General features: G+C 38.4%; 1 protein-coding gene across 4 annotated transcripts in view; it reads left to right on the top strand.

Annotated features, from left to right (window-relative positions):
* Window positions 1-25,165, top strand: part of OSBPL5 (oxysterol binding protein like 5) — a 146,475-nt gene extending 121,310 nt beyond the window's left edge. For all 4 annotated transcript variants that reach the window (XM_087920276.1, XM_026706539.2, XM_026706538.2 and 1 more), the window contains exons 8-22: window positions 940-1,111; window positions 5,010-5,226; window positions 8,133-8,317; window positions 9,839-9,920; window positions 10,874-10,972; window positions 11,085-11,181; window positions 11,777-11,875; window positions 12,815-12,912; window positions 13,496-13,585; window positions 15,935-16,071; window positions 17,749-17,934; window positions 18,470-18,608; window positions 18,872-18,974; window positions 22,882-22,984; window positions 23,453-25,165. In XM_087920276.1, the coding sequence (XP_087776402.1) occupies window positions 940-1,111; window positions 5,010-5,226; window positions 8,133-8,317; window positions 9,839-9,920; window positions 10,874-10,972; window positions 11,085-11,181; window positions 11,777-11,875; window positions 12,815-12,912; window positions 13,496-13,585; window positions 15,935-16,071; window positions 17,749-17,934; window positions 18,470-18,608; window positions 18,872-18,974; window positions 22,882-22,984; window positions 23,453-23,585 (1,940 nt within the window). In that variant the 3' untranslated portion in view covers window positions 23,586-25,165. The remainder of the gene's footprint in view (window positions 1-939; window positions 1,112-5,009; window positions 5,227-8,132; window positions 8,318-9,838; window positions 9,921-10,873; window positions 10,973-11,084; window positions 11,182-11,776; window positions 11,876-12,814; window positions 12,913-13,495; window positions 13,586-15,934; window positions 16,072-17,748; window positions 17,935-18,469; window positions 18,609-18,871; window positions 18,975-22,881; window positions 22,985-23,452) is intronic.
* The last annotated feature ends 590 nt before the right edge of the window (window positions 25,166-25,755 follow it).

The following is a 25,755-nucleotide window of genomic DNA, read 5'->3' as shown; positions in this document are numbered from 1 at the left end:
TGTACCTTTTATCCAGCAGCTGCATTGAAGACTTTTTCCTCAGTCTTTCTTACTAAGAAATTCTGACCAGGAGCTTCATTTTCTTTGGCTTTTGATTCCATCCATACCTTCCAAGTTGAGTGCTTTAAAGTATTAGATATATCATGAAATCAGAGCTGTGGTGTGAATCCATTATCCAGAAAGAGAGTCAAATTTTCTTTATTATGCCCCAGTGACATTAAGTCTGATGGATATCTTCTATATAATTTGAGTACTAATTCTGGGTATTTCCAGATTTTACACCTATGCAAAAGGTGCCAGTTTGGAAATAGAAATAGTCAAGTTTAAATGCCAACTTTCTACTTAAGACATTTTTTTCATGTCATATGTACATATCCCAGGAATTTCATTTTTGTTACATTTCTTTAAAAAGCATCTACTCTCTTCTTCTGGAGGTAAATCTAGAATTTCTTAAACTTTCTGCAAGGCTTGGCTCTTAGCTACCCATAACACAGTTACTGTAGCCGAGCGTGCTCCATATCATTATCCTTATTCTACTTTTGCCATTAATTGCTAGATTATTTTTAGGCTTCTTTTATGACTCACAACGAGTTTAGGAATTTTGATAGAGACTAAACAAAGCCCGGCAGCAGTGCTTTTATTTAACAGAGCTGATTTCACATCTTTTTCTCTCTACCCATAGCCTTCTATTTTAATTCTTGGTTTTGGTAAGGTTTTGCTTAATTTTTAATGGTATGAATTGAATATTTGCTCTCGGTGTTCACTGGTGAAAAATTACGTTTGACTTCCATTTTTATGCTTTGTAGATAGAGTGTTATTCATCACATTTTCTTTAAAGGAAAAAAAATAATTTTCATTGGTTCGGTGTTGCCAGTGTGAAATTGGAAACAGTCTTTGTTGTGCATTGCCTACTTTGAGTGCTTTGCTTCTGTTTCATAGGTCGATGCTGGTTAGATGCCCTGGAATTGGCCTTGCGCTGCTCCAGCCTCTTTAGGTTAAGCGCTTCTAAGCAAGCAAAGGATGGAGATCTGAATTGCTCAAATGATTCTTCACATGCTGGGCTGTACAACTTGTTCCACACAGCGACAGTCTCAGATCAGGAACTTTTCCAGTAAGAATGAGCTTCTTTCAACTGTATATATTCTGATGTTGGAAATGGGTTTTTTTTTTCCTCTTCATTAATCCGCTGTTATCTCTTGCCTAATTGGTCAGACTATAGTAGAGTGGGTTTTTTTCCTTATGAAAAAGAAAAATGAAAGGATAAATAGGATAGACTTGAGGCAGAAAAATCAGCTGCATCGCTGCTTCTCCATATTATAAATTTCCAGAATTTTCTTTTGGGAAATGTTTAACAAGTTGTGCCAGAACGTCATGCATGTATACTCAAAAGTGACGCTTCTAGCAAAGAATGCATATATTTGTAACCTTAGATGGAATCTGTTTAGTTTCTTCCGCTAATAAAATTGCTTCTGGCACTAGAACTTGAACGAAACGTATGGTCATGCAAATATGCTTTGTTACATTTTTTGTATAATATTTTCTGTAATAATGTTAGAATGTACCATCCACTTGCTGCTTTGGAATCAGTTCTGGATTGTGTAATCATCCACCATTTCCCAGTCTGCATTGCCCATGCTAGCAAGAATTGATAATGGCCATTTGTTTAGATCAGGCAATTATTTTTCCCACATGGCCACACGGAAAACTGAGACTGTTGTGCAGGGCCAAACTAATAGGGCTGCTGCCGCCACTGCTGCCACCACCACCACCGTGGCCATTGCTGTGGGCCGCCCAAAAATAGCCAAAGGGCCAGATGTGGCTCGTGGGCCATCGAATGCCCAGATCTCATTTAAATGGCTATAAAAACATTTCAGGAATAAATCAGGAGAGACTAAGGCTTTCAATCTAAAATGAAGGTTCAGACAGCTGATCTTCCAGAATATCTAACTATTCTAGATGTATCAGTTAAGGTATCATGCTGGGATAAATCCTCCAGTTAAATAACATCTCCTTAAGAAGGTAAGCTAATTAAGCTGACATGATCTCATTATTAGGTCACTTAATTACACTTAATGCTTTTTCAGATTATTTAAACTAGTCTTGAAGGGAAGAGTCACAGACATGATGATTTAAAGCAGTGGTTCCCAACCTTTTTTTCGCCCCGCACCCCTAAAGAAATTTCACTCGAACCTTGCACCCCCTGAAATTTATATTTTGCTCAGTTAATCCATTGTAAAAGAAAATAAAAATGCCAACATATAGCCAATATCCTATTATTATTTACCTGGACTTTTCTCGCACCCCCTGGAATATCATCTCGAGCACCCCAGGTTGGGAACCCCTGATTTAAAGAATCAGTCGTAATCATTTTGCTTCTCAGTGTTTTATTGCTCCTCTGTGCTGGCTGATTACTTTCTCTCAGTTAAGACTGTTTTGAGTTGAGAATGGAGATTAATGCACCCCTTCTTTGCTGATTATTATTTCAAATGGTTTGGGTATTTCCCTAATAATGAAAGTTTTCTATTGATGAAGAGTCCTGCTGATAAAGAGATTCTTTCCACAGCGTTTTGATTTCATAGTTTGGATTATGTCTAACTACATCTATTTTATGATTGTAAATTATCTTATTTCATAATCTATCATAAGATGTTAGATCATTCCCCACTCCTATTATATTGTTACCCATATCAACAAGTATACCACATATTTGCTTTGTGGAATTCATTTGTTTTCCTTTTAGTGAAGATGTTGGTTGCTAATGTCTATCTGACCATTAGGCAGTCACCAGCTCCATATTTCAAAGCAGGTGGAAGTTCTAAAATAAGGATGTTTGGTCAATAGATTGCCATGGAGGACAGTCTTCTGAAATAAGGGGTGTGCCTATATATTCTGTGTTGTGTTCATATTCTGAGAGAAGCTTTCTTCAAATTCTGGCAAAATGTTGTATAGCTATAATAATTAAGGAGGATCTGGATAAAGATTTTATTTTTTCTCTGCCCTGTTACAATTACAGCAGTATTTCTTTATTGTGAGATGCAAAGAAGATTTCTCTAAAGAATCAGTCATCAACCTTCTTTGCAGATGAAAGAAATGTAAATATATCATGTTGAAGGAAATGGCAAGCACTTTTCCTTCCAATGATTAATAGCTTGAGTTAAGAGCCAAGAAGTACTCAGTTCCACTCTTAATATTGGTTATGAAACCTGTCAATAGTCCTAGAGACAAATAAAGTAGGATTGGATTTCAGAAGTTGTTCTGCCAGTTTAAAAAAGCAGACTCAAAATATGTCCTCTGTATCTATGTAAATTTGCTACTCAGCATAGCATGCAGATTTACCATGGATTTTTGTGTAACTCGTGGGAATCAACCCCATCTAGAACAGGGCTGTCAAACTCCTGGCCCAGCGAACTGGATGTGTCACATGCTGGCCACACCCATGCCTGGTTTAGTGAAGGGAGGGGGAAAGTCCTGCTACATCATGTGATGCCGCCATGACAACATGAGTTTGACACCCCTGATCTAGAAGATAACCTTACATCTTAGGAAAAGCTGAGAGGCGGTGATTTGGCATATTATCTTAAATGAGATACATACTGTATGATTAAGAAATCACGTTTACCATATGAATGTTGGAATAAACATTCGTCTTTCTCTATTATTTTCTCCATGTATCCTTATTTTGCACAGTATCATCATGGAAAATATGTTCTCTAAAAAAGTTGAAAGTGTCAGAATTTTTTAAAATCTTGATTGCATGTCCAGAAAGCAGTACATCAGTCTATGACCTTGACTATTTTTAAAAAAATAATTGATTCTAAACTGCTCATAGTCAGAAGTTTTCATGTGGATATATTCTGTGTTATTCATGAGATTTTGTTAGGTAAGGAGGAAGAGTCCATATACAAAGTTTCCCACCATTATTTCTTTTCCTGACCAGAGAAAATCCATTAAGAAAGAAAGATGCGATAATTTTTGACTGGAAAATGTTAAGAGTGCCAATCTATAAATACACAAAGCCATTATCCACTGTAATTCTTTTCTAAGATACATCAAAAGTAAAGGCTGATATAAATAGATGTAGGCCCATTGAACCTACTGTAAATATATAGCTTGGCTTAAAGTCAAAAATCACTATATTTTATCAGTGTGTGACTGTAAACCTTCATAGCAAAGCCTTTCAGACTCCAAGTAGGCTTTTATGAAAGCAATTTTACCAATTGCACATTTTCAGGAATGATTAATCTTTTTCCATTTTTCATTTGTAGCTTTGGCTTAGCAAACAGTGGAGTTAAATAATGGGGAAACCAGCACTCACAATGTTCTGTTCTTTATGCTTGGATATTGGTATTGGATGGTCAGATCAAGCTTGAATCCAGAGCAGGGCTAGTCCAGCAAGAGAGAGATGGGAGTGAGGAAAAGAAGGGTCAGATATAGATGGTTACTAAAAGAAAGGTTTATATTTAACTTTGCATTCACAAATGGTCCTTGTTCTGTTTTGTCTTATGGTGCCTTATTCATTTTCATGTGCCCCATTTACTAAATTTCGTTTATGGCTCAGATTCTTAAATGTGTGTGACTTTGGCCCCTGGTCTTTTGAGTAGATCACGTATTTATGATGGTTGCAGGCTCAAGTGATTGCCATTTGTGACATTCCCAGCCAACTTCTAACAGGCATAGTCAAGGGAGAAGCCAGATTTGTTCAACAACTGTAGTGATTCAGTTTAACAACCACAGCAAAAAAGTTCATAATATTGGGTGTGGTGCACATAACATCCATCTTGCTTAGTGATTAAAGTTCGGCTCCTAGTTTTGGTTAAGGACTAATGTCCATGAGGGGTGGAAGAGGAGAACGACTTTGTGGTATCCTTAGCCAGATTTTTCTCAAGGAATTTTATCCAGGGAATATTTGCTGTAATGCTCAGATCCGCTTCTTGACTGAATAAACCTTCTATTTTCAGAGGTTCTAAATGTTTTGAAATTAAAACAGTATAACCATCTATTTGTTTCAGTCTGAATGATTCAGCTCTGGAAAACCATCACTTGGAGAACGATGCTTTTTCAGACAAATCTGAACGAGACAACCTAGAAGAGTCTGAAAATGAATTGCAGGAGAATAGTCGGAAGACAAATGAGAGTGAGAGCGATCAATCTGAAATCCATGGGGAGTTGCTCCAGGAAAAGAAAGGGACGACCTACCTAGAACAGAACTATGAAGAATTTGGAGAGGTAATTACTCATTTAATTTATCTACTCACATTGTTTGTTTTGTATTTGCCATTAATGCATTCTCTCGCAACAGAAATTATATTACAGGTAGTCCAAAGTTAGTGAACTCTCATTCAACTCTCATTCAAAGTTATGATGGTGCTGAATGAGTGGTAGTTATGATCATTTCTCAAAGTTCTGGCCATCCCAGCACCCTACAGCCAGGTGAACACAATCTGGGCACAAATGACTTGTACTTGTGATAGTTGCAGCATCCCACAGTTGTAAAGTGAAGTCCCTACTGACTTTAAACAAGCAAAATCAATGGGAATAAGGCTCCCCCACCAGTATACCCTCACTCAGCCCATCTTCACTCACACCGTGCCTCGTTGGCAATCTGCACACCCTCGCTCAACCAAGGAATAGAACACTGGCTTAAAGAACAGCAGACATCACTCCTCCTCCAAATAGCACAATTTAGATGCTGGCTTGGAGAGAGAATGGGACTTCACTTGGAGAAGAAATGGGATGTGCAACTTGGAGAACAGCACGAGGCAGTGAAGGTCTGCAGGGAACATAGATTAATTTAAAGATTAGCATCAGTTTATTTCCATAGACACTGATGAAAAACAGCAGGGAAGGTACAGGTAGTCCTTGACTTATAACCACAATTGAGGGCAACATTTCCGTTGCTAAGCAAGACAGTTGTTAATTGAGTTTTGCCCCATTTTATGACTTTCTTGCTATAGTTGCTACATGAATCACTGCAATTGTTAAGTTAGTAACACGGTTGTTAAGTGAATCTGACTTCCTTATTGACTTCTTGCCAGAGGACTGCAAAAAGTGATCTGGGCACTGCAACCATCATAAATGCATGCCAGTTGCCAAACACAGAAATTTTAATCACATGACCATGGAGATATTACAATGGTCATAAATCACTTTTTTCAGTGCTGTTGTAATTTTCAAATGGTCACTAAACGAATGGTTTTAAGTCTACTTGTACTCTTTCACCTCCTTTGAGAAAATATAATCCCAGTTTTCTTAAACGTCTAACATTTTTAGATATATCCATGCCAATCGCATATAGCCTGAATAAAGTTTTAAGAAGAATTTATTGAAGAATATTAAAATATATAAATATGTAATTATGTAGTTGACTTCCTTATCACTGATACAGATTACCCAAGGTGGTAACAATTCTGTTAATTGATGGAGTAGTGACATATTAGAGTTGGGGAAAAAATAGGCACATATATATCTTCAAGTCTTCTTTTGTTCAAAAAGGACTTGATTTAACACTCCATTTAGATGTGCATGTGTGTTGGTATGGAATACCAAGATGCATGCCTCAATAAAAATGCAAATGCAGTTGGTGTAAGTGCTGGCAGTTATCAGTTTGCATCATAGCTTATAGCAATGTTACAAGCATCTGTGTCTGAAATTTCCATTATCTTTGACGGATCAAGATGGATGGTATATAATCAAAATCAATAAGAGAAAGAAAGCTTTCATTCTTCACTGCAGACATGTTTCCTTTTTATCAAACTGAGTTCTGCTGTTTGGTGCGTGGCACAATGCTTAAATACCTGCAGTGAACTTGCTCAAGGAACAGCACTTTGCAGATCAATATTGGTGCGAGAGTTGTGCAGGCTTCTTCCAGTCAGGATGGCTGCTTGAAGCCTTATGATCCCCTGGCTTGGATCCAAACTTCATCATCTTTTGCAAAAAAAAAAAAGAAAAGTAAAACAAGAAGAACTGCCTTCTACAACCTGATCCCTTTAAATATACTGGATTCCAAACCCCATTATATGTAGTCCAGCAGCGGTCAAGCAGTTCTTAAGAACACCTGGCTGAATTCCAACTCTATAGAAGGCACCAGATTAGGGAAGACTGAGACACATGTCTTGGAAGTTTTCCACAGCAAGGCTTTGCCTGTAACAGTCCTGTTATCAGAGCTAAGGTTGAATCACTTTGTGTGAATAAAACAAATTGCTCAGTTACAGTTTCTAGCAATTCTTCTTGTTCTAAAAACTCGCTTTTATTAAGAACGTTGGACTCCGTCCTCAATAATGTATATTTCTGTTGAGTTTTATGGCTGGTGTTTAAAAAAGCACCCTAAATGAGGGGTGCTTGGATTTGCATAACTTGTTCTAGGTTATAGATAGTTCTCAACTTAAGAGCGGTCACTTAACAAACATTCATGGTTATGATGAACTTCAAAAAAGCTACCTAGGGCCCATCCTCAAAGTTAAGACTGCTACTGCTTCCTCATCACATGATTGCATTTTGGGCATTTGGCAACCAACTGCCATTTACAACTGGTTACACCATTCCATGATCATGTCACCACAATTTGCAATGTTTTTTGTCAGTTTGTGGCAGAAAACGGAAAAAAAGTACCCATTGGATATTCTGGATTGACTTAATTATCCTGTTGTTCGCTTAACAACTAAACATTTCACTTGACTGTGATGATTCATAAAAACAGTCATAAAATTAAGCTTGATCGTGGGCCTCAAATCGCAACAACTTATGACCAAAATTCTGGGTGCGTTGTGGTCATAAGTCAAGGACTAATGCTATACATTTTGATTCTTACATCAGCAATCTTGTCTGGACAGGTTTGCTATGAGAATCCAGAAATTGATTCTGAGTGGCTGCAAGATTGCTGATGTATGAATCAAAATGTTAGCAGAATATTCAAGATTTCACAAACAAAGGATAACATTATATTATGAGCTGATGTCATAATACAGAAGGCATCTTTCAAGGATGCTCACTCTTCCAATTTGAGGAACTCTTACTCAGCAGTGATATGAGAGCAGGAGGGGAACATAGTCGACTACGATGCCAAATTGTCCCTTTTAATTTCTTGCTTTCCCTTTAACAAAGCTTCAATCTTACCTAAAGATTTTCCTCATCAGACAGGGGAATGCTCTCAAACCGAAACTGTGTCTGACGAAAATAAGAGTTTGATGTGGATTCTTCTGAAGCAGCTACGGCCAGGCATGGATTTGTCTCGTGTGGTTCTGCCCACTTTTATCCTAGAGCCACGTTCCTTCCTCAACAAACTTTCTGATTATTACTACCATGCTGATCTACTTTCCCAGTAAGTAGCAGTTTTATAGCTGGAATGAGGTGATGTGTAAGAATACCCCTATGAGTAGAACTCCTAAAGGAAAATAAACCCTGACTGTTCTTTGGAAGGACTGGTACTGAAGCCGAAGCTCACATAGTCTGGGCACTAATTGAGAAGAGACGACTCATTGGAAAAGACTCGTGTTGGGAAAGATTGAAGGAAAAAGGACAAGGGGATAATAGCAGAGATGATGAGATGGTTAGATAGTGTCATCAATGCAATACACATGGATTTGGGCAGCCTTCTGGGTACAGTGGACGAGAGGGGAGCCCAGGATGCTATGGTCAATGCGGGTCGCAAAGAGCATGACTTAGCAGCTGAGCAAGAAATGTATAAAACTGGGGTATTTATATAATTAAGAGGTGTTTCTGATAAACCATGCCAGCTATGTGTCCCAGTAATCTTCAGACAAAAATAGTTTATAAAAAAAATGGGAAATGCAATGAGAAAAGGAGGGAAATGAAATCTCAGTGCTGTTGATTGATAAATCAGCACTTTAATTGCATGTCCATTACTAGAGTGAAATATATTCAGATTTATGACACATTGAAAAAAGCATGAAGAAATATAAATTTATATAAATATAAAGGAAAAAGGGGTTAACATTAACAAGTAAATAATAAATCAATCTTGTAAATACAGTATCAAAAGTCAGCAGTTAAAAATACAGTAAACCTATCAAAGATTTCTGTTCAAGACCAAATTGCCAAGTCATTTAATAAATAGAAAATGTATGTATAATAAATAAAATAATGAAAATAATAGATGTAATATCGCAAGTACCCACAGCCAACTTCCTTCTCAACCAACATAGCAACATTTTCATATAAGTGGTATTGTGGAATCTCTTGACAAGTTCCAAAGAATAATTTCTTAAAAAATAAACTGATAATAGTTCATGAAATCATTCTATCTCCTGAGATTTCCATGAGCTTATTTTTGAAATCTTTCAACATCTCATATCAAATCTTACAAATGTCAGAGACAACGTTTATAAATGTTCTTTTTTGTAGAACTCAAAAAGAATTCTGCAAAAAAGAAAAATGATAAGTTCCAGAATACTGTGGTAGGTGGGCCTGTGGTTTCAATCCATGGTCTTTCTTATCTAATGATGGAACTAATCAGATCTCAAGATATTCAGGGGTATCCAGACATATAAGCATTTACTGTATAAAAAATCCCCTGTGAATTATGTAGTTGTGCTTAACTTGTCACTGAATATTTGAAAGAGGCAGTTGAAATTTGCAATATTTTGCTCTTTTCATTTTTTGTTTTATTTCATTCTGCTTTGCATCCAATCTTACTTCATGATAATTTTAATTTCTCTATTAAATTTATATACCTTCCATCTCATACTCAAATCAACTCTATAAATTTAATTAAAAAATTTTAAAAATTGAAATAATACCTTATATTATTTCAATAAAGCCTGCAACTCATATCACACATATGAAGAAATAACTGAAATGGTCATTTTAATTCTTCCTGCAGAGCTGCTCTTGAAGAAGATCCATACTGTCGAATCAAGCAAGTCTTGAGGTGGTATCTATCAGGCTTTTATAAAAAGCCAAAGGTATGACAGTATATTGCAGTATTCCTTTCTTTATGTCGGATCAAAAGAATTTGAACTGTATTAAAGATTTGCAAATGTTCAAGAATGTTAATTAAGGATCAGCTGTGGAATTTTCCAGATACCATCGCAACCATTTTAAAGGAAGTCCTTAAACACCACTTCATTGCTTTAAGAATTCCCCTGAATAAGTTTTATTTCCCTATCCAAATTACATTTGGAATGCAAATGGGTTTAAACATTTTAAGAGTTTTATTCTTGTAGAGTTATTCTTTTAAAAATGTCTACTTATACATGAGTTATCTTGGGAAGGTCTATAAAAATGACATTGTAATGTTTAAATCACACTAAGTAAAACTAGAAGGGCATACTAAACATGTGAAGTGGCCTTGAACGTGCATGGTGTTCTGAGGTTGCATCTGATCTTCATAGACCTTAATCCATTCTGACCATAAGCAACAAGTCTTGTATCAGAGTAAGTGACCTTAGATGGTAAGGTGAAAGGATAGCTCAGAGTTGGAGCACATGCCTTTTATATAGAAGATAAATAATTATGTGTGGTTTATTCTTAAGTGAATTTAGAAAATATGTGTCAGAAAGCCTTGAGAGAGTTGGTATCAGTTTTCTCTTGGAGACACTCAGTAGAAAACAACTTCTTATCTTTCTAGAAGGAAGATCTGCATGGCTATCTGAATTAAAAAGATATTTCCAAGGGGATTAGAATGTAGAATTTGTGTAGAACTGCAGTTAAATTGCCCATTGATAGCCAAGACCAGCGACACTCAATTCTTATCTCCAATTAGTATTTGATCCCAACTTACCTTATGAGCTTTTATTATGAAGATGTATGAATGATTTTCATTCCTATAAGTCATACATTCAGAAAACCTATTTCAGTACATTGACTGGGAAAATAAACTGTGGGTCTGTAATGTTATTAAATTCCTGTCTTCCAGGGAATAAAAAAGCCATACAATCCCATTTTGGGAGAGATTTTTCGTTGCTGTTGGTTTCATCCACAGACGAACAGTCACACATTTTACATAGCAGAACAGGTAAATCTGATGCTTCCTTCTATACGCTTCCTTCCAGCACTAGGCATATTTAGCTGTATAGCAAAACTCTGTACATGCTTTTTTTTTTTTACTTTGTTGCCTTCCATTGCAGGTTTCTCATCATCCTCCAGTATCGGCCTTTCACGTCAGTAACAGGAAGGATGGGTTTTGTATTACTGGCAGCATTCTAGCCAAATCAAAATTTTATGGTAAGGCATCTGATCAGACAGACAGAGGTCTAGTTCATGCATGTTGGTAAACCACCATGTGGTTTGCTTGTTTTTGACTAGTGCAGGGGTCCCCAAACTTGGCAACTTTAGGACTTGTGGACTTCAACTCCCAGAATTCTGAAGTTTGTAAGTCTTAAAGTTGCCAAGTTTGGAGACCTCTGACTTAGTGTGATGTATAACCCACCTCTTAGGGCAACTAGGCCATTACAAATTGTTCACAAATCATAATGGAAAATAAATCCTAGCATTAAATGTGAACGCAGCTGGAGAAGAATTGTGATAGGCATAACACTTGATTTGCCTTTTTTTCTAAAGCCAAAATCAATGTTGATGCCAGTGTATGTAGGAATAAAGCATATTGCTAAATTTTAACATGTAGAGATTCTTTTGTATGCATAGACATACTGCAATTTGTTCTTAAAGGGAAAAAAATATTGAGAATAACTTTTCACACATCCCTTAAAAGAAAATTATAAAAAATGGATATATGGTATCTGCTTAAAAACATGTCCATCAAGGATGCTTTAATTTTAAGAGCGACAGTCATGCCATTTGTATTCATCTGTTGCTACAGGTAATTCACTTTCGGCATTATTGGACGGCCAAGCTAAACTCACATTTCTAAGTTCTGGGGAAGAGTATGTCATTACAATGCCATATGCACACTGTAAAGGTGGGTCATTGCTGGGATTCTGGAGTATGTGGCGGGGTTTGAGATTGTATGTGCTATGTCCTTTCCTATGTTGGATTCCATTTTCTTTCTTAAAAAGATCCTCATTAAGATTTTCTAGCTATAGTACATAGGAAATTAGGATAAGGTAGGAGTCTTGGTTGTTGTTTTTTTTAATACCTGAAAAATACAAAGCCTTGGTGCCTACCAGCTATGCTTAATTGCAAAAATGGTAAAAAGAAATCTGAATTCTTTGGAATAATGTGATCCGCTCATCAAGGCTGTGCAATAGAAGATAGCTTCCGTGCCTTAATATTTCTCTAGGATGGAAATGACATCTGTTGAAATGTCTTCTGCAAAATTATTTTAAAAACACAGTTTGGGGATTTACATAAACACGTCCAAATGCTCTGCAATTGAGTGTGTACAAATTGGGAAATTTAACATCAAGTTGTAAATATGCTATTTCCAAAGAACTGATTACAATATACAAATTAAGATACCGAAAGTCTGTGCCATCAAAAAATACATATTGAGTCATAGAGGCAGCAAGGATTGAATTTGCATTGAACATTTCTTGTTTTGTGATATCAAGAAAACTCCAGACAGAAAACCCCAGACAGAAAGGAGTGCAGCAGTGATGGGTTCAGGGATCTGAAATTATCCTGCGTTCTACAGATTGATGGAGATAAACTTTCTGCCTGTTCCTGCTGTATAATTGGTAGTAGTTCTTGTTTATGCTTTGCTTGAACGTGCTGAACAACAGGACAAAGTTTCATTTTATTGCAACCCAATATATTTAATTAAATCTGAATTTTTACATTTTTCTTTGGTGTCAATCATAATGAATGAACAGGGCTGTCCTTCATAGGTTGATGTATGTAGTCTCTGCATAATTGATACTCTGTTAATAGTTGTATTTTTTATTTTTGCTGTTTCTAGGAATTTTGTATGGTACCATGACAATGGAGCTTGGAGGAAAAGTTACTATTGATTGTGAAAAAAGCAATTATCGGGCAGAACTGGAATTCAAATTAAAGGTATTGGACACTCTGTTTCATTTTCAGCTTGTTTCCAACATTCCAGTTCTAATTTTATCTCCCTACCTGAATTTCACAGAGCTAGTTTTAAAAATCATCCCAATGCTTTCTCAATAATAATGTTGATGTGTTTTTTATTTAGGGTCTTATTGTTTTATTGTACTTTTATGGATGTTTTAATTGTTATGCCTTTGTATAGCCAACTAATAATTACTATGATCCCCAAGAGACTCTTTGCCTACCAGTAATGGATCTTAAATTCATTATAGAGTATGAATGTGCACTCGCAAAAGAGTTTTCCATAATGGCGTGCATTTGGTATTTTCCAAACAGTATGCAGATAAAATTTGACTGGTCTTTGAAGTGCATACTAAAATAACCAAATTTAGTACTTCCATGTCACTAGCTGAAATGTTTGTCTATTTGATCTATGTCTTGATATTTATCAGGAACAATGTAGACTTAATTTTCACTGGAATTCTTGAGAAATTATATTTTAGTTATCTAAACACATTTGTGTTCCTGGGCAGCTTCCCACTCTTTCTGGAATGAAATAATTTTTTCTTCCCTTTGCATTCCTTAGCCATTTTTTGGTGGCAGCACAAGCATTAATCAAATTTCAGGGAAGATTAAATCAGGAGAAGAAGTGCTGGCAAGTCTTGATGGACACTGGGTAAGAAATCGTAATTTTCTTTAACAACAGTTTTAAAAATCATGTATGAACTGAAGAGCTGCCATTGGAATGCTGTGTTCCATGATGCCTCCAAGAAAAGAACTCAGCTTAAAAGAAAAACAAGTGGAATCAAACAGCAGCTGTATTTGCTGAGGTGTAGATCTGCCTGTGCTCGTTGTCTCTGCTAGCCCAAATTCTGAAATCTTAACTTCGGTTTCAATGTAATAAATGGATATCAACCAAAATCCAGTATGGGAATCAGTTGCAGTAATTCTCAAACTTCCTGGAAGGTCAGCACAGATCTTGAACACCTCAGCTTCCCAAGGATAATATAACTTAACATGTGATGAATCCTAAATTGGATGGCTGTACCTGGAGTTAACAGACTGTAGATTCTCTTTGAAACGGTAATGCCCTTAACCATTCACTTTCCTTTCATTCTAACAGGCATAAGAACTGTAGCTGGAACTAATAATATTTATGTGGCTGCCCACTCACCTTAAGATAGGAAACAAAAATAAAATATCAGAGCAGTGACAAACTTAAAAAAAAAAACCAGAACATTTCAAAAAGCAAAGAAAAAAAAATCAATCACTTGTTCAAACAACATTCATACAACTCACGAATTCAACACTTCATGACCTGTCACCTGAGAGAAAAATTGAGTTTTTGGTCTTTGAGGAAGGCCAGCAGTGTTTAGGCTAATCTATTTTTGAGAGAATGAATGTTCTAAAGGGCAGAGAAGACATGCTTACCAGGTCTTGCCAGGTTACACATTTAACTGATAAAGCCTACAGCATGCTTCTTCTCCCTGTCTGATGCAGTGCACAGAGAAAATCAGAAAACGGCATTCTCTCAAACATTGAGAGGCCATACCATTTATTTATTTATTTATTTGATTTGTCAATCGCTTACAAGATAATAGGTATAAGTATAAACATGAGTAAGAATACAGGAAATAGGTACGAATAAATGGGGACAATAGGACAGGGATGGTAGGCACATGATGGTGCCCTTACAAACCTCTTAGGAATGGGATGAGGTCAATAGTGGATAGTTTGAGGTTAAAGGAGTGGGGGTTAGAGTCAGGTAGTGCATTCCAGGCATTGACCACTCTGTTGCTGAAGTTGTACTTTCTGCAATCATGTTTGAAGCGGGTTTTACATTGAGTTTGTATCTGTTGTGTGCTCTTGTATTGTTGTGGTTGAAGCTGAAGTAATCACTGACTGGTAGGACATTGTTGCAGATAATTTTGTGTGCTACGCTTAAGTCTAATCATGGGCAGCGTAGTTCAACGTTTTCCAAGTCCAAAATCTCGAGGCTGGTGATATAGGTTATTCTGTTGCAAGCAGAGGAGTGTAGTACTCTTCTCGTGAAATACTTCTGGACTCGCTTAATTGTATTAATGTCCGATACGAAAGCCTTATTGATATTAGAGGTAGTCCTCAACTTACAACCACAATTGAGCCCAACATTTATGTTGCTAAGTGGGAAATTTGTTAGGTGAGCTTTGCCCCATTTTATGACATTTCTTGATGTATTTGTTAAGTGAATCACTGCAGGTGTTAAATTAGTAACTAGGTTATTAAGTGAATCTGGCTTCCTCATTGACTTTGCTTGTCAGAAAGTTGCAAAAGGGGATTGCATGATCTTGGGATACTGCAGCTGTCATAAATATGAACCGGTGTCAAGGATCTGAATGTAAATCACATGACCAAGGAGATGCTGCAATGGTCATAAGTGTGAAAAATGGTCATAAGTCCCTTTGTTCAGTGCCGTTGTAACTTTGGTCACTAAGCATACCTTGTAAATCGAGGACTACTTGTAAACTATACCTTGAATACTGAGATTGGGAGCCAGTGCCGCTTATGAAGCAAAGGTGTAATTGCAGCATCCCAAGGTATGCCTATAATACAGTCAAGCGGCCGGGTTCTGGACCAATTGCAGCTTTTGGATGGGTTACTGGGCCTCCCTGGATTGCTGTTGCTAAGCAATGCAGAAATGTAACATCACACTTCATAACTTACAATGCTGAACAAAGCATTCCCAACCCCAACTGGAGTTATAACTTGAGAACTACCACATTGGGGTTTTTTTGTGACAAATAACCCAGATATGTAACACCAAGTATCTGGGATTTATCAAAATAATATAAGATAGGTTCTTCTCCCAAATATGTAATCATTTGTAATTCATCACTGGAGGAAATAATGATGTAAGAAAAAATAAGGGGGAAAAATTATCTGTCAGCAGAGAAGAATTAAATTATTTTCCTTAGTTCTTAATCCTGTTTCAATATATCTCCTGCTTGTTTGAAACTGGCACTAATTTTTCTTTTGTCTTTTTCAGGATGGGGAAGTATATATAAATGATCTGAAAAATGGCAGTACAGATATTTTTTGGAACCCGACCATTGAAGTCCGAAAGCAAAGGCTGAAACGTCACATTGTCTTGTTTGAAGAGCAGACGGAATTTGAATCTGAGAGGTAAGGTGCAGGCAGTCTGATGTCAGAGGGTGACGGGAAAGAATATGACTATCCTTGATTGCATTTTGGACAATGTAGCTTTATAAAGGTTGATTCGTGTCTAATTATATTAGATTATGAATGGGTATTTTGAACATGATTCAGAAAAAAAACTTGTGGTGGTTTTTCCATCCTGGGGCAGTGGAAATGTTTTTAAATTTGGCCACATATAGATACAGATTTCGTCCTTTTTATGTAGTACTGTAATCCCTCCATTAGGTTTATTACAAATGGAATTACTCCTTCATTTATCAATAGGTTATGTTTATTGTTTATTTTATTGTATAAGGTTCCCTAAGTTTATAGTCACTCTGGACAGCACACAATGAAATCAATCCTAAAATACTACTTAAAAATCGAAACACCTGGAGGAAAAACATATTCAAAACAAATAAAACATACAGAGCCAACCTATCACTCTTAACCCAAGGCCTAGGCGAAGAACCAAGATTTCAGAGCTCTTTCAAGTGGGGTCAAGGTGAAGGCTAATGTCTCTAGGGGAAGAGTATGTACCAAGGGGCAGATGCTGTGATAAAGAAGGTACACTTCCCGAGTCCCATCAAAGTTCAGTGGAAGGGATCTGGCACATGTCAACTCTGCTTTGATTATACAGGTTGGTCTGAGACTATAGAAGACAGGTGGTCCTTTAGATAACAATTTTCAATACCATAGAAATACTTACATAATTTATGGATGTTAACCAACAAGTACTGGAATACTGCATCCAGTTTGGATCGCCATCATCACGATGTAAAAAAGATTTTGAGACTCTAGAACGAGTACAGAGAAGAGCAACAAAGATGATTAGGGGATTGGAGGCTAAAACATGAAGAACGGTTGTTGGAACTGGATATGACTATATGAAAAGAAGGACTGGGTGACATGATAGCAGTGTTCCGATATCTCAGGGGCTGCCACAAAGAAGAGGGAGTCAAGCTATTCTCCAAAGCATCTAAGGTCAGGACAAGAAGCAATGGATGGAAAAAATCAAGTAGAGAAGCCACTTAGAACCAAGGAGAAATTTCCTGACAGTTAGAACAATTAATCAGTGGAACAACTTGTGTCCAGAAGTTCTGAATGCCCCAACACTGGAAGCTTTTAAGAAGAGATTGGACAACCATTTGTCTAACATGGTATAGGATTTCCTGCCTGAGCAAGGGATTAGAAGAACTCCAAGGTCCCTCCCAACTCTGTATTCTGTTAGCAGTTGAATTGCACCTAGAAACCAACTGGTAACAAGGCAACGTATAATTGCCCATTCCACCACTTTTTGAGTAAGCTGCAGCTTTGAAGTGCTTTTCAAGGGCAGACACACATGTGATGCATTGCACAAGATGACCAAAGCATGAGTGAACATTTGAGGGGCCAAAAATGGCTGCTGCTGCAGGATCTTTATAATATGTAGCTGGTCTGGAGCTACAGGTACCAGTTGTAAATACCATGCATTTAGTCCTGTTGTATCTTTGAATGTTTTGCAGTATGATTAGATATGTTAACTGAGGACTTCCTGTACACGTCCTCTGGCATTTCAGAAGGTTCAATCACATTACTTAACCAAGTTTCCGGATCTCTTTGGTTTCCACTGAAGTGTATGGCTATGCTGGCCTTCTGACTAAGTGAATGCTGGATTGTTTTTAGACTCTGGCAGCATGTAACCAGTGCAATCGGCAAAGGAGACCAGCACAAGGCCACTCAAGAAAAGTTTGTGTTGGAAGAGGAACAAAGACATGCTGCAGGAGAACGGAAGGAGAATGGGACAGAGTGGAAGCCCTTACTCTTCTGGCACAATGCTACCACAAACGAATGGCACTACAAATATGAAGAGTGAGTATCTTACAATTTTCAACTCGTGTTCCATGTTCAAAAATTCAGTGGGCTTTTGTGGGAGTCTTGAGTCAACAACATCAAAAAAGTTAAAGTTCAAAGCCAGTTTTCAATCGCAACATTTTTTTTTTGGTTAAACCAACAAATTTCACAATCTGAAAAATATTGAAAATGAACTATTCGTAATGTTTTGTTTTTTTTTAGATACCGCATTTATCATCTCTTGCAATATACCTTATCATTGATCATGTCTTTTATCTCTGCTGTAGGTGCCTAATTTATATAACGTTGATATGATTGCCACAAATTTGAATTAATATTATGCTGTTGCTTATTGAGTTACAGTTAATCATGTATTTATTGATGCCTTTTTTGAGTAACATAGTTATTCATTTCTCTATATGGCCTTACGCCCTAAAAGATCACTCATCTAGTTTAACGTGATTATTTTTCTGATCTACCTGAGTTCAATAATGAGCATGTATATTACTAATTGTAATCTGGTGGATGTTTATAAGCTTTCTTCTTGTTAAAGTTTAAGGCCTTGGGATCCTTTGAATGACATTGCCCAGTATGAGAAGGATGGCGTACTTCAAACCATGCAGAGGCACTTACCCAACAGAATGTCAACTCACAAGAACATGTGCATCAGTAACCAAGTTGCACGACACAAGGTAATTAGCTCTGCTGGCAGTGTGCATTTTCCACAATGTTTGGAAAATTAGAATACTTTTCTCCAGTCTGCTTCAGGAATGGTGGAAAGCCAAATCAGATTGTGATTGCACAACCAATTCACCATGAGTCCATTCTGAAGCAAAAATGGAATAATATGGAATACTATGGAGTCAGTCCAAATGTACACTGATTCTATAGTGTACCTAAAGTCTCTACGGTGGCCTTGTATCTTATGAGCTGGTCGGTATTTCTTTACATTCAGAGTCGACACCGCAAAGCCAGTGATCAACCCTCCAACAACAGCCAGAATACTGAAAGTAGCTGTTCAACGCCCGAGTCTGTGCAGGAACTCTCAGATGATGAAGGCAAGTACTGTATTTTTCAGTTTGTAATATTGCTGATTTATCTTCACCACCCTAAATAAGATCTGTTGGTGTGTCACAATAGATCAGTGGTTCCCAAACTTTTTCAGTCCACCACCCCCTTGGTGCTACAAACTCATCCTTGGTGCCCCCCACCCAGGGGTGGGATTCAATTTTCTGTGGGCGTGGCCTAATTTGAGGATGTAGCTTGCTGATCATGTGACTGGGTGGCAGTGGCTTGCTGGTCACGTTACTGGCTGGCGTGGCTTGCTGGTCATGTGACTGGCTGGTGTGGCTTGCTGGCTGGGAATGGCTTGCTGGTCACATGACAGGATAGGTGTGGTTTGATGGTCATGTGACTAGGTGGGCATGGCCAGGTGACTGGCAAACAAGCGGTCCTCACTTAATGGCCGGTTGTTTAGCAAGTGTTCTAATTTTTGACTGGCCTCTCCAGAACTACTTTACCTGTTTTTGGAGTTTTGACAGCCATGCACACAAATACACACAAACTCCCTTCTAACCTTGCTGGAGCAGGTCATTGGACTAGAACTGGCAAAGCATCTCTGATTAGATCCTAGTAGTGAATAAAATCTAACCAGAGATGCTTTGCCGATTCTTGTTGATTTGTTTTATTTGTACCTCTTTGTTTTATGTTGCTGAATTGCATTGACATGTGTGTCCCTTCTTGTGCACAATCCAGAAGCTTTTGTGATTCTTTGCAGCAAAAATTACCGACCTCTGGCTTTGATCTACTTTTCAAATGTGGTGCCACTGCCGCGTTCTAGGTGCCGGCCCCGCAGGTCCACCCCATTGAGCCCGCTGCACCGGAGGGACCTGCCCAAGCAAGTCAAGTCAATGGGGTGAGCCTGAGAGAGGGAAAGAGAGAGAGAAAAGAGAGAGAGAGAAAGAAGGAAGAAAAGAAAGAGAAAAGGAAAAGAAAGAAAAAGGGACAAAGAAAGAGGGGGGATGGAAGGAAGGGACAGAAAGAAAAAGAAATAAAGAAGGAGAGAGGGAGGGAGGAGAAAGATCGTGAGATATCTATTCTAGTCCAATCATCTGCTCCAGCAGGGTTAGAAGGGAGTGTGTGTGTATGTGTTCTCCTTGCAATTTACCAGTACATTTTGGTTTTGCCTTCTTCAGAATTGGCACTGTAATAGACTGGGGAAAAGTAATTTTACGGTGGAGATCTGGTCCAATGGATCCTGTTTAAAGCCTCAACAAAATGTGAGAGCTTCCTTATAGTCTTGACCATGTTTCATCCACAAAACCTTTAATAGAAGCCAAAAATGTTTCAATGTGCTGGCAAAGATGTTCAATGTGGAAAAGAGCCTCAGTCTAAACTAGGCCTCATTTCAATCTGATGCATCAGGTCTCTCTCCCTCTCCCTCCCTCCCTCTCAGACTGGCTTTGCTCTACTTTCCCGATGTGCCTGCGGGGCTGGCGCTTCGAACATGGGTGGATGGATGGATAGAGAGAGAGACAGAGAGAGACAGGGAGGCAGGCAGGCAGACCTTTTGGATGAATGTATGGATAGGTAGGTAGGTAAGTAGGTAGATAAATAGATAGATCTATATAGGTAGGTAGGTAGGCAGGAAGACAGGCAGACCTTTGTATGTATGTATATATGGATAGACAGACAGAAACGAAAGAAAGAAAAAGAAAGAAAGAAAGAAAGAAAGAAAGAGAAAGAAAGAATGCGACGGCGGGAAAGTAGAGCCAAGCCAGAATGGGAATTGAAGTCCACACAAATTGCCAAGGTTGAGAAACATGGGCTGAATATATCAACCCAGCCATTTGGTTAGAGTTTAGCATGCTGTTTGATTCCGGCTTAGTCAATAAACCATGGCTAAGATCTTCCTGCTCCTTAATGCAGCTGCCCCTCTGCCCCTTCTCCAGCCCCCTGCCCCAGGTCTTTCTTTGGCATCCAATTTTGCAATGCAAACTTCCCTGGGGCAGCAATGCGGCCGACTTCACCCTCTTTACTGCGACCCAAGATCTACTTCCATCAGGCTCTGCACACACTCAAAGACTCCCAACTTCAGGGAAGTACTCCGCCCATCTTTACGCTCCGCCCAGGAGGAGGAAGGCATGTGGAAGCAGTCCAGACTGGCGGAGGGAGCGATCGCTTGGAAAGCAAGCAAGCAAGCGCAGGGCTCGGTCAGAAGAACTGGGCTGCAAGGGGAGGCTAGGTTCTAGGTCCAGCCCAGCCACGTAGAGCTGAACCAAACCGAGCCACGCGCCTTGGAGAGCTGCAGCTGCACCCACCTGCATCCTGCATGCAAGCTTGGCTGGCTAGAGAGGTGGAGGCCGGGTGGGCGCTGCGCGCTCCCTTGTTCTTCTCTGGGAAAGGGAGCCCTAATGCCAGACCACTCACCCCTTCCACTGCGTGCCTTGGGAGGGTTTTGTTTTTGGGCTTTCTGGTGTGCCTCCACCACATCCATCAGAGAGGGTAGCCTGCAAGCTAAGGCGCCCCCTTTCCACCACCTCCCACCTCCCCCCCCAAGGCTTGGCAAGGCTCGCTGCGCGAGTTCCGCATTTGAGGTGCCTTGAATGCCCCCCTGCTGCCTCTTAGCGCCCCCCCTAAGGCATCCTCCCCCAGGGGGGGTATCGCCCACTTTGGGAACCATTGCAGTAGATCATCAGCCTTCCTCAGCCTAGTGACTTCAAGATACTATTTTGGGGCAATGAAAATTATACGTATCTGAAACAGCTAGTTTAAGGAAAAATCAGCTATTTTATCTAGGGCATAGTGTTCACTAAATAATATGAAATAGCCCAATTTTTTCAAAAGTTGGCTATAGTTTGGCTGGATTAAAAAAAAACATTATCCTTGATTTCAAGTGTCAGAGGCCAAAATAGATTTTTGAAAAGTCTTTTAAATGCTTTACATTACCTTCCCAACCTACTCCCTTCCAGATACATTTGACATCAATTCCCATAGTTTTCAGCCAATCTGGTCTTTTATTTGTTGAAGTCTCAGTATATCTGGAAGGCACTGGCTTGAGGACAGCACTTCTACTATACTATGTTGATTTGTGGTCTCTAGAATAAATACCATGAATTAGACAAATTAATATTTTAATGAGATAGCAATGTTTATAGTATGACCTCTTAGTACATTTAGAATCTTTAGAAGATTTTAAAACCTGGTACTTTCTCCCTACTAAGGTTCAAAACATGCACCTCATTTTGTATTTGTTTTTGTGAAGTAATTTGCATGCTACACTTGGCCCAGGTTTTTGAAGATACAGGAGCAACTACAAGACTCTTAAGACAACTCACCCTGGGACAGTCACTACATGGGATAATTCAATGTGATAAATGTTAACCACCGGTTCTTCTACATAATTTCCATTTTGGTCAGTGGAAACAATGTCAAAAAACCAGTGGTGGATAGCATGATTTTGCGTTGTCCCACTGCGAGATGGTCACAGAGTGGGCCATAGCAAGTTGGCCCATAGCGAGTTGGCCCATTCTGATCTGCAAAAGGTGTATCTGGATCTTTTCTTTGAATAGATCTATAATCAGTGTATCAGTGGGGGGATTGGTTAAAAATCATGACATGTATACATAACATGACTTACATGCATCAGATGTCATGACCCAACTGCATAATTGCATCATTTGAGCAATGGTATCATGATACAAAGTACCATTTTGACACATAATGGCTTGTTAGGGACACTACTATCTGCAAGACCTAGAATAATATAAGCATCCAGTGAATTTAAAATTAATTTTGTTGTCCTTTCCAGTTTTTATATTGCCTTTCATTATTATGTATAAGCAAATCCTCTACAGAGAAGGAATTTTTTTTAAAAAAACAAACAGGGAAAATGTAGCATCAGTTTCCTTTCTTTTTCCAAATTGCATTGTGAAATCCTATCACTTAATTCATCATTTCACACAGGCCTTGGAAGCCCATGTACTCAATGTGGGAAGGAAACCAGCCACTTGAAGGAAATTCACACTGCTGTCTTATCACTCCAGAGAGCCCAGCAGGACATACATAAGTATGATATTTCATTATGGGTTTTTAAAAAACAATTAAAGTGAAAAAAAAACCTCTGAGGCAGAGAGCCTGTAGATATCAAAAGAAATGTTCATAGCGGGTGCTCCATTATGTGCCCGAGGACTGAAAATAGTTGGCATAAAATCCTAAACTGGCAAGGGTTCCTACAACCTGTGAACCATAAACAAAGCATAGGTTGACTGAGCATATTTCATGAACCCAGTCCAATGGAAGCAGCATGCTTTTAGAAGTACTTTGGGCAGCAGGCAGCCTACTTTGCTGCAAAAGACTAGAGTTGGTGAATAGAGCAACCACTGAAAGTGTGACATTATTTTAGGTCCTTTTTAAGTCCTAAAAAGTATGTGTGCCTAGGCTTTAATTCTGCAGGGATACTTTGCTTTTTGTGTAGGATCTGTATCTGTCAGTGACCATTTGAATAGTAATGGCTTGATTTTTTTTCTTCTTCCAGAAACCTCACTGCGCTGAGCAAGGAATCTCTCTACAGGAGGGGCTCACCCCAAAATATTGTGGACTCTCGCTGTTGGTTTCTTCTCTGCATCTTTCTAACCTGTCAGCTCTTCATTAATTATGTCTTCAAATAAAACACTGCATTGGGCAGCAATAAAAGTGAGGAGCTGTAGAAAAGGGGAGACTTAATTGCAAGGGGCCCTTTGAGGCACCAAGCACTTTAATACACAGTCAGGAGTGGAAGGAAGAGAGAGGAGAGCGAGAGAGAGAGCCAGGTTAGGCAGGGAACCTGCATAGTTTTGTTCTTACGATCAGTGTCATTGCCTTTTTCCATGTACATTCACAAGGACCTCTTTACCTATATGGGCCTTAATGCTAAAGCCAAATGTAGCTTTAATTGTGCAATTTTGTTTTCTATGTCTTGTCATTTTTCTGACGCAGTTAAGCATTACCAGCCAGTATTGGTACATCCTCTGAAGCATTGTTTGCATCTACTTCTTTTGTAAAATGGTTCCCACTGACTTGTTTTATATCTCTTCTCTTGTTGAGGGAGGACATTTTAGCATCCTTTAAAATGTCTTCCAGAATCAGTTAATTTGCATACATTAAGCAACCATATGAAAATTCAGCCAATGGGTATAAACAGCACAGTTTCTTGGGTCTTCTGGTGTGTGCTGTCACATCTAAAATCCCTAAGAAAAGCACACCACATTCCACAAATATGTGCAATTTCTTATAGCCTGCCACTTTTAGGAAATTGGAGGCCTTCAAGGTGCAATTAGCTGATGCCCTAAATTATGTCAGTGAGCCAAATAGGCCTGCTTGTGTATCAGTTTTTATTTTTAATTGGGCTGCAAAAAATCCAGATGTTTTTCTGGAAAGCAGCCAAGATATAGAAAACATTTACTCATCTTGGATTTTGCAGCCTACATAAGATAGCTGTTACACAAACTCACGCGCACACACACACACACGAGACATAATAAGTGTTATAGAAAAGAATGCCTCTGAACTGTAGCATTATTTTGAGATGAGCATGTAAGTACTGTGTCTATACGTAATTTTGTATGTCACAAAATCCCAAAGGTACTGGGATTCACCAGGAATTTCCTTTTGCCACCCAGGGACCTTTTATCTATTGAAGCACACAACAGATACCCAAGCAGTTGCAAATCACTGCTTCTACATATTTCTAAAGTGATTTCTTGCAATCTATTTGTTTGGCTTCCCTGTATTTTCTATTAAAGATGATTGCTAGTACAGTATTACATAATATCCCACTATCTGTATAGGGCTGACTGACTGATTGAAGGCATCTTCAAATCTTGTGTGCACTTAGGTACATTTATAGTAAGGGTTTGCCACTGCATCCTCCGAATATGTTGATGATAGTCTTCCTATTTTTACACCATTTTTAAAAGATTTGCAATATTTTATGTAGAAATGCAGCCAGTACTAAGCTTTTCTTTTCTGGCCTGAAGTAATTCCAAGTGGTAAGTTACTGCTATATATATATATATATATATATAGCAGTGTGTATATATATATAATCTGTATGTATGTATACAGCCTTAAAATATTTAGTGGTGTTGCCAGTCTGGGCTAACTTTCAATGTAAATGTTTCCAGATTTTTAACTATGTTCTTTGTGATGTTCCCATGTTAGGGGACAATTTGTGCTTGACACATTGAAATAAATTACATAATTTTCATTATAGCTTTGTATGGCTGAATCATTGTACACGGAGCATGTCTTTATGTTTTTCTACTCAACACTTTGAGACACTTTAAAATCAAATGGAAAATCCTGGGCACATCACATGGAGCTGTCTGCTAGAATTTAGCAATGAATGCAACTTCTCATTCTGGGTAGTTTTATTTTCCAGCAGCCGTGTTACCGTACCATAGGGACAAAAACCCTACCATTAGTTTTAAAGTTTGTGTGACTTCTGGCTGCTTTTATTCCAAATAATAGAATTAGGGGTCACACACTACTGTGGCCAAATTATCCACCCCAGACAGATACTTTGCATTCCGTTCTATCAGAATGACATCAAGTTTGGCAGCACTGCATGATGCAACCGCACCCTGAAGGCTGCAGTGCACAAAATGAAAGTATTCTTAAAAATATCCAGTGATGGAGAACTCATGATTTCTGCAGGCAAGCTGTTCCACTGGTTAATTGTCCTCACTGTTCGGACGTTTCTCCTTAATTCCAGGTTGCTTCTCTCTGATTAATTTCCAACTATTGTTTTTTGTCCTGTCCTCTAGTGCTTTGGAGAATGATTTGACTCCCTCTTCTTTT

This window comes from Pseudonaja textilis, chromosome 1, assembly GCF_049901715.1.
Source record: "Pseudonaja textilis isolate UNSWEBS1 chromosome 1, rPseTex1.2, whole genome shotgun sequence".
Classification (NCBI taxonomy): Eukaryota; Metazoa; Chordata; class Lepidosauria; order Squamata; family Elapidae; genus Pseudonaja; species Pseudonaja textilis.
The sequence above is the reverse complement of the archived record's forward strand: the minus strand, read 5'-3'. Positions and strand labels throughout refer to the sequence as shown.